We start from the raw sequence: 9,966 nt of genomic DNA on the forward strand, positions 1-9,966 counted from the left end.
ACTAAATGTTTTTTAAAGGTTTCTGTTTCTTTTCCTCAATACAAGTTGCCATAGTGAAATTCCTTTTGTTTTCTGTAAAAACATAAATATGACATCATAAAGTTGATGGTTTATAGTAATCCTAGTTTAACATGTTAATCCTAGTGTTGTTTTTATTGGCTTAGACTAAGAGGTGACCCTTGGCTTGTGAGATTTGTTTTAATAATATAAAGATGTAAAATATGTTTTAGTTGGCACACAAATAGTGCACTTGACACTGTGAATTCACACTTACTTGTTCTAACCTGAGGAGGAAAAATTGGCTTTCGTTTACTGTCATCAATGTTTGTGTAACACAATATATATCTTTTTTATGTTAATAATTATTTATAAAATTAAATAACTACATTTTTATTCCAACAAGATGGTTTCAAACATCATACAACACGTTTTACTAAAAAGGTGTAACAATCTAATGGGATTAGAGTGAATTGATGAGAGGAGAGACAGACAAGTGGGTACATTCTAGCGCCAGGAGTGCTCTGGGAGCAATCTGGAAGCTATAAAGAGTCAGACAACTTCTGCGGCATTAGCTCTGCCTTCCCCTGATTGGCCGAGAGGGCCACTTACCCCTTTTCTTTACCATCCACAAACCTCAAGCTCCACTTCCTGCTTCTCCGCTCTGCTCCAGCCCTTAGCCACACCCAACGGAACTGTCTTAGGCCAATGAGAGCTGCCCGCAGGCATGGAGTTAGCGGCTGGATATAAAAGGAGGGGAGGTAGGCCAGCAGAACCAGATGGTTTGTTGTTGTTCCGGCAAGCAGGTTGAGATGGAAGAGGAGAGGTGAAAAATTCCACATAACAACCAAGGGAGACGTTCGACGAAACAATCAAGTGAAACAGTCAAGTCCAGAGGATTTCATCCTTGTTGTCACTGGAGAGAGAAGATACGTTCAACGCTTGTGCGTCTCAACTTGAGCTTCCGAGGAAAGCACGTGTTCTGCACGGGCCTCAGAAGCAGGAAGATATAGAGAAAAGGGAGGCGGTGAAAGAGAGGGTGAAAAGACGAAGAGCGACATCACCCTGCCTCGGAAGGGGAGAGACGGGGGTCCTGCGAGGGACGCCGCCATGCGCGAGGAGGTGTCCTGCAACAGCTCCCCTGAGGGAGGGCGGGGGGGCAGTGAAGAGGAACTGGAGCGGGGCAACAAAAAGAGCGGAGGGCAACCAGGGGGACGCAAAAGAGTACCCTACCCGAAGAAGGACGGTCTCGGTCGGGCTGAGGAGACCGGGAACACCGGTAGCCCCAACAGCCTGGTTCCCGCCGGGCCCAAGCGCTTGAAGAAGAGCCCACCCTCGGCAGTGGTGTCCATGGGCCCGTCCTCGCTAGGACCCGGTCCGGAGCAGCCCTTCGAGGACCTCCACACGCAGCGTGTCATCGCCAACGTTCGGGAGCGCCAGCGCACGCAGTCGCTGAACGACGCCTTCGCCTCGCTGAGGAAGATCATCCCCACGCTGCCCTCGGACAAGCTGAGCAAGATCCAGATCCTCAAGCTGGCGTCGCGCTACATCGACTTCCTGTACCAGGTGCTGCAAAGCGACGAGATGGACGCTAAACTGGCCAGCTGTAACTACCTGGCCCACGAGAGACTGAGCTACGCTTTCTCTGTCTGGAGGATGGAGGGTGCCTGGGCCATGTCTGCCAGCCACTAGCCGACCTCTCCCCCGTCCAGTCTCCTCAACCATCCTCTTGACCTTTGACCGTTGACCTTTGTGACCCCCCCCCCCCTACCACCGTCTACTCATAGTCTGTTAGCCTTCCTGCATCCTTCATTGCTCTCCCCATCCCAAATACACCTCCGACATACTATGATCCCCCACCCCACCCCCCTTTAGGCCTCAAGCCACTTCACCTTTGACTCAACTCATCTAGCCTCCTCGATGCACTCCCCCCCCCCAGGTATGAACCCCTACCCCACACCAACACCCACATCAGTCCATTTACATGTACACACACAAACAAACATAGACACAGAGAAACGCATGACCTAAGGAAGTTGCATGAGACTGGTGTTTACCATCCTTACTTTAGGAGTTCGACAACAACATGGATTCTTGTTGTTGAGTGACATCTCGGTGGTTAAGGTGTAGGCAGCATCTGAAGTTCAGAAAAACTGAGGTTGTTAACTGTCTTCTAATTCTCTATACTCTCCATCTAAAAAACGTTCAGTGACATCTGTCCAAAAACCAATGAATGTTAATCCAATTTAAATTCCTGATCATTTAAATGGACCCCAGATTAGTTAAATAAATAAAAACTTGCTGACAAACTGATTTGGAAAGAGGAATTCCAACACAAGCAGATTTACATCTTAAAATGTTATTCCGGATTTTTTACAATACGCAGATATTATTGTAATGGTTTCTTTTTACACTGTAGGTCTTTTTCTTTTTGTTGAGTGTGAGACAATATATGTTGTTTGGAACATCTTATCAAGGTTTGTAGACTACTATTTCATGGAATAGTTAGTATGATAGTACTATATATCTGATGTAACACATTTATGTCAGATCATCAGGATAACATCATGAAGCTACAGTAGGAGGCACAGCTGGATTTGGGTCTACACATAATCGTAGATTTACAAAGGACTTCAGATTAATTGTGAACATTCTTTGTAGATTATGAATAATATTCTGGACCAGTCTTCACTTTGTCAGTGTAAGGAAGTTATGCTGCCTCAAATCGTTCCTACTGTTCACTATTCGACAAGTTTTAAAGTGAGTACTATGAAAGAATATTTTTGTCAAAATAACTATTGTATTTTGTATAATAGCCTATGTAACAAATGTTAATGGAATAAGTTCTCCATTTTTTATAGAAAGAAAATTAGATTGAAAATTGCAGCTTACATAAAAAAAATTATCTAAAGAGCTTCAGAAAATTAACCTTTCGAAAAGATGGATCAGGAATAAATGTAACAAACGTTTATGGGCTTGTCAGAGACAGTGAGTTTAAAACTAAGAGTAACCGAATCATATTATTTTCATGATGATTCATATTTATTTCGGACCTACAAAGGAATCAATAATATTCAGTTGGCGATCAAAGAGATTTTGCCTTCGAAAGCAATGAATACGTTTGTCAATACCTCGCTCCCTGAACATGGTTCGCATCAACCTTGGGAGTCTGAAACAGCCAATTGTAGACAAGGGTCTGTCTTTTTTTTTGAGACAGCAAAGAGTCACAGGGGTCCTGGACAGGTACCTCAGAGGGGGGAAAGGGTGAAAAGAAAGAAAATAGAAAAAGCAGCACCATCCCCCTCTCTTTTCTCCCTTCTCCCCTCTACCTCTCTCGCTCTCCTGCTCCCCCTCCTCCACCTTTCCCTCCCTCTTCTCCCTGCAGCTTTGCCCTCTCTCCTCAGGATCTTGTATCCAGTGTCGTGCAATCAGGCCCTGCCGGGTCCCAGACAAGCAGGAACCTTTAGATTGGAAACAGTTGTGAGGCATTAGCAAGGTGTGTGTGCCAGGGGAGAGCTTGATGCTCTGTGTATGCGTGTGTACGCGTTTGTTTGCGTGACGTTTGGTGTACAATTGTGTAGCCAGCGCACTGGTTGGTTGATGTTTGTATATTTACATTATGTCTGCATCCACCTCTTGATTATGTGTGTGTGTGTCTATATCTGTGTTTATGTCCAAGCCTGCGGATACGCATGTGCACATATGTTGTTCGAAACACACTTATCTTTCCGGCAAATCTTCTCCTTCTTCTCAGTCTGGAAAAGAATGAAGAAAAAAGCATTTAACAGAATCAGTGTCCAGCAAAATGAGATAAGAACGTCCACATCAGCGGTTTTTAAAAGAATACTGGGGGAAGACGGCCCTATTTAAGCATGACAGAAAACAGGAAGGACAGAATGAAGAAAGAAGAAGCAGGAAAAGGAGTGAGGAGCCGGCGCTTGACGAGGTGCAGATAGGAGAGACTGTCTCTCAGACAGAAAGCTTAGGAGGTGGTACACATGTAGGGCCACGGCTTGCATGTTTGAGGCATGGGGAAGGGGAGGGGTAGAGGAAAAGCAGAGCTTTGGATCAGAGGTGAGAGATCAAGGTGCACACATGTGTGCCAAAGGCATGCATTTACACTCAGAAAAGGGGAGCACATAACAGTGCACATGCAAAAACCGCGCAAAAATACAGGTGGGCTACACACACAATTTTGACTGAAGTACACTAACATATACACATAACACACAAGTGATGTACTGAGGAAACATAAGTTCCTATTAACAAGTCCACACTGCAAGACCATTGACAGACACGCAAAATCTCTCTCTTTTACCCAAACAAACACAATCTGTCTCTCATACGCACACACACACACACACAAGGCCTCTCTCTCTCAGACACACACACATATTCTCCAACACACGCGCTTTCTCCCTCTCCAGCGCTCACACACACACACACACACACATACTGTCGGTGAGGCCATGTGCAGTCTCCAGGTGTTCCTTGCTCAGTACTATTAAATCTGCCGCGGCCTCAGAGCCGACTTTGAAGGCTTCACCACTGTGGCTGGAGACCCAGGGTCTCCACATGTGGAGAAGATTGTCGTTGAACGAAGAGGCTTAGTTGTTACCTAGCGCTCTGCCTTCTTCTTATTCACTTATCTCCATCTCTGTGGGGGAGGAATGGAAAGTGAGAAAAATAGGCTGGTCGTTTTGTTTATAAAGGCATTTGGGCATGGGTGGGGGTGGTAGAGATTTTTTTTTCAAATATGGTAAAGTGGAGCATTAAGTTGAACGAGGGCTTGACTTTAAAGAGCAGGTATTGTGAGATAGGTTACAAAGCAAACCTTTGGAAATAAAATATAAAAAGTATTTCCTAGATTGGAATGTTTACTAAATAAGAGGTTCTTTTGATCGCGAGTACCGTTGTAATTTCAAGTTGGATAATATCAGGGGTTAACAAAAATAGAAAAGTCTGGAAAATGGTTTAGAAACTCCTTCCAGACACATGGAGGTTCCTGTTTATAGTCAGAACTCTAAATGAGTGTTTGTGTTTCTGGAGTTTGAGTAAATGGCACGTGTTTATGCGAAACTGAATAAGATTGTATATATGTGTGTGCCGGTGTGTAAGGTGCATCAAATCCATCTTTACTTTAGAATATTTCAGGGTATATGTGTAAGAAGTAAAGTGTGTGTGTGTGCGTTTGTTTACACACACAAAACATTTTCGACTGCATGTGGGTTCTACATCGAAGTAGCTGTGATATATAGGGGCTTGGCTTCTCCAGTACTCTTCATCTGGTAACAGTGAAGCTCAGCTCCCCTCTGCTTATCCTCCAACCATTACACACCATCAGCTCTTCCCCCAGCCGGAACTACTGCCTCGGCATGGGACTGCATTGCTGTCTGTGTGTGCTGTTCTGAGAGCAGCTTTCAGAACCTCTGCCATTTGTGTGCTGAAGCCCAGGTTAGGGCCAGAACTATTACAGGACCGTCTGAAAGTCCTCTGCAGGCCATCTGCACTTTAACGGCTCTCGCAAACGGGCCGTTCCAGAGGTGGAAGGCTTCTGATGCTCATCTCCTATTTTTAGGAGGTTGAAGGTTGGACAAAGGCTGGAGCAGGTGGATGGTGTGTGTGTGGGTGTGTGTGTTAGGTAAGGGATAATGCCAGACGAGGTGTAGGCTACAATATCACCTGATAATAGACAATGCGGAGGCGTGAACGGACGGTTGCTACCGCAGAGTCCATTATCAGTTAATATTGTACACCTCGAAGGGCATTGTCCCGCTTATACCATGGTCACTTGCCAACAACCTTTTTTTACAAACATTGTTTGTTTTGTTTCGAGCGTTTTGCAAAAGAAATCTAATGTTGTTCAACGTTAGCCAACTATTTTAGCTATAGTCCTCTCAACTCATAGAACCAACACCGGCTTTCCCTTGGTTGAGCTATTAGCCCCGAAAGCTAATGTTATGCTACCAAGATTCAAAGGCAATAACATTGTGTACGGTTGACAAACAGTAAATGTAATTTTACAGTATGTTTGACAAGAAGATTAGCTAGCAAACTAGCCATGTCGCTGTCCCAAAATCAATATCAAGATTTTCATGAACAAAGTATTGGCCAAAAATGGCCTACTAATTCTAGGCTACAGTATGGCCGCAGCCTGTGGAGCGAGTTGAATAGCAAATAGATGTGAGATGATCGCATCAAAGTTGACATATTCACCAAACAGTAATTATAATTTCGACAGTATGTTTAACAACAAGACTAGACAGCTATCGAGCCATGTCGAGCCTTGTCCCCAAATAAAATCACGATTTTTAAGAAGTACATAATTGGCCATGTGTAGAGTTGCGGCTACTGTAGTGTTGGCCGCAACCCGTCTGAAGTAGATTGACTAGCGAGGTGATTAGCGAATGGGATGTGAGATGAGCGGTGGATGAACTGACACAATACGTTCAGAAAAGTAACATTTTTCCAATAGGTTAAAATAAATATTGAAGTCACTCATTGATGTAAATACAAGTTAGCTTGTTAAAGTCTTTCAAAATTGTAAATGGAGGCTTTGACTCCATCCTTTTTGTTGTGGTTACTTATTCCAGACACTTTGTACAGGCTCATATACTATGTAGCCAGAGCAATAATTTAGAATGGTGAAAAGACAGTTTTGCTGCAATTACGTAGTAGGCGTCCGTATATCACCTGCTAATGGACACCCCTGCAGCCTATAAGAATTGAATATTCACCCAGACCATGTTATAAGGCCAGCTGGATGCTGGGTCAGCTGTTACTGTATGTGCATACTGATATGCACATACAGAGGCAGATGAATACATTTCTTCAGGTTTTCATGCAGACAGGAAGAGAAGGCAAGCCAAGATGGAGTGTGTGGGAGTGATTCAAAATTGTGATCATAAATTGCAGCCATGGCACATCATGAGTTTGATTTTGGTTCATACTATGTGACGTGCTTCAGTCAGTTTTCATAGCATTTTTGATTATTTGATCTCTGTTGAACACGTTGGATTTTAGACGGAACTGCAAAACATCTGGGAAAATCGAACACAACGTAGGCCAGCGTCGGAGACTCTTTACTATGAGTGTGTCTGTTCACACTTTTACTTGAAAGCACACAACAGTACACTATGCACTCATTTGATGCACAACCACTGGTCTATCCTTTATTTTCATCTCAGCCAATATCCTGAGAGAGATATGCTGAAATTCCAAGGAGCTTCGTAGAGGGAAACTATCATCTGTGTGGCCGAATCAAATTGGCAGGAGTAGATATACTATGTGTGCTATTCTCGGGCCCTGTGTGTCCGAACTTGTTGTCGCAGTTGGGATCCTCCTCTTGTTTGGTACTTGAGAAAGGAAATGGCATTCCAGGAACTTTGCTTATTGTGAAGAAATCACAGCTATGTGATGGGTGGGAAAGAACCAATAGCGTACACAGGAAAGCTACATTGCGTTCTCTTTTTCTGTCTAGCTTTATTCGCACCATGTACAAGCACATTGGAGTTGGAGAAAAACACTGGGTGAAATATTATGCTAGCTAAACCATAAAAGTGGCATCTCATATGTGAATGACAAATGCTTTCATTTGCAAGTCTTGGGGGACAATGACATGCGTGGCGTGCAAACACACACACACATCCTCCCACTGACACACTAGGGGCACAAAAGTGACTGCATTGCGGCTTTTCACTTAAATAGTTCAGCAACCAAACATGTGCACAAAGAAATGGCTTATTTTCAGTAAACACCCTAACAAAATGTTTATTTAACACCTCTGACATTTTGTTGATTTCGGCTTGCAATGAAATGAGGTGTAAAATGGCATTTTTGAGGGGCAACAGAGCTGACAACAGTTTGTTTACAATGTTTATGTCCTGTTTCTCTTTGTTTCCACCACAGCACCCTGACATATGGACAAAATTCACCATCTGAGGAAGAAGTCTGTTCCTGTCTAAGCCACAATGCCTCCCCCTAAAAGACACATTGCGCTTGTATTGAACAATCATGTCTCTGTGGACAGGGCACATGCATCAGTTTAAGGAACACCTATCAAGTTTTCTTCATCCTTGCAGCCTCAATTCCTTCTGGTTCTCGGCAATGTTGTACTCTGAAACTTAGTTTGAGGATACAAGGACGATGTTACAAACTCAATGGCTTTTTATGTACATCAAGAACAATGTCTCAAAGGGGGGCCAAAGGACAACGGTCACTCACAGAGGACAGAGGAGGCAATTTAACTGAAAAACTGTTTTCAAAATGGTCACCTTGGTTCCATCCCGCAACTTTATGATGACAATCTGCAACTTTTAACATCACTTCAAAGAAGACTATTTGGGAAAACAGTTTTTCTTTTGGGCCAGCTGAACCCCAAGATCTCTAATGACGGAGAAGGATAGTGGGTGGTTGCAGCCAATGAATGTTTACAGCAAAAATGCTAATAAGCTAATCGTTCAGGCTCTTAAATCCTCATCTTGTGGGAAGCAAATGTTGAGTAGTCTGACGCAAACATTTTCAGCTCTCTTATCATGCCAACCACTTGATTCCAATGTGGTCCTCTGCTTACAGTAGATTTTGTGTGCTCATTTTTGCTTGTTCATGAGAGTTACAATCTTGAGGTTTGAGTTAAAGTAACTTAAATGTTAAAATCTGTAATGCAAAGAAAAAATTACAGTAAAGACTTGGATAGTTCTACGATGGTCACTTGGTTTTGTCCATATAAAAAAGAAATCCTACTCTTGAAAGTAATTTGACAACTTCAGACGTTCTGTAATAAACCAAAGTACATTTTGATTAAAGTTTACATTCTGCTCGCAGTTTAAAGTATAAAAAAAATAATACAACAAAACTGCACTAAATGCATTCTCAGTGTTACGTTTAATTTTAAATTGTCATCTATTTTGTTTTGTTTGTCTTCAGGACATTTAATTGACATTGTTTGCTACAAATCCATGGTGGTTTCATAATTTTGCTTCTGCTTTTTGTCATTTGTTTGACATTTCTTTTTAATAAATGTGCCTCTGTGTAACATTTTTGTTTGTTGTTAAAGCACTATTTTAATAAAATACAGTAAGTATAAGAATGAAAACTAGTTTGCAGTTATGTATATGCACGCATATTGAATTTGTTTAAAGATATAATACAACAAAAATAAATGTAGGGGGCATAACAGTTTTTTCAATTGTCAACATAAAACATATGATGTATGGAAATTTGATGTGGGAAAGCTTCATTAATGTTATGTTGATACCAGAATATCTTTCTGTCTATTGTAGTTATTGACGAGTCTCCTATTGATAGTATAAAATACTTTAAAAAGAACAACACCAAAACTTCAGGAATCCAGAAATATGATTTCCATTTTTATTAAGGAAAAACATTTTGAAGAAAAAAAGTAGAAAAAAACCCTGGTGAAAATACAAAGTTATAGTTATATAATATATACACACACACGTGTGTGGGTATGAAATTTACTGTACAGAGTACAAAGAATCCAGTAAATTGTCAAAAAGTAAAAGAATAAAATCACCTATACTTGGCTTTTTTCTTTGTTTAAGATCCAGTTCATTAAGGCTACCTTTACACAGGTTTGTCAGTATGATTCAAGGCACATGGGAGCAAGCGTTCATATTAAGACGTCAGCGTTCACTTCACAAGTGACAGTGTCATGAATGTCTTCTTGATATACTTCACTAAAGACAACTGCAAACAAAACTGAATACAACTTCCAAAAAACAGCAACCATTTGAAAGAACATGGGCTATAACAGATTTGAGAATTATGGAAAAGTCAATGCTCAACAGTGGATAAAGGTTAAGCAATAAGTCTTTTATTTTTTTATTATAACTTATTTTAACATAGTTGCTCTCCTATTCATGTCATCGATGCATGACTGTAAAGATTTCACTGTTTTTTAACATAGCACCATGACGTACAAGTAAAAACAATAAACTGAAAAAAAAA

The 9,966-nt window shown here is 41.7% G+C and overlaps 1 protein-coding gene across 1 annotated transcript; it reads left to right on the forward strand.

The window, feature by feature from the left end:
* Positions 1–780: 780 nt before the first annotated feature.
* On the forward strand, positions 781–9,966 carry twist3. Its single transcript, XM_047026494.1, has 2 exons — positions 781–1,936; positions 7,906–9,966. The coding sequence occupies exon 1, from the start codon at positions 1,108–1,110 to the stop codon at positions 1,687–1,689; it is 582 nt and encodes a 193-aa protein (XP_046882450.1). The 5' UTR covers positions 781–1,107; the 3' UTR covers positions 1,690–1,936; positions 7,906–9,966.

Source organism: Hypomesus transpacificus, chromosome 9 (genome assembly GCF_021917145.1).
Source record: "Hypomesus transpacificus isolate Combined female chromosome 9, fHypTra1, whole genome shotgun sequence".
In the NCBI taxonomy this organism is placed as follows: Eukaryota; Metazoa; Chordata; class Actinopteri; order Osmeriformes; family Osmeridae; genus Hypomesus; species Hypomesus transpacificus.

Coding starts and splice junctions, on each gene's coding strand:
- twist3 (XM_047026494.1), top strand. CDS start 1,108: ATGCGCGAGGAGGTGTCCTGCAACAGCTCCCCTGAGGGAGGGCGGGGG.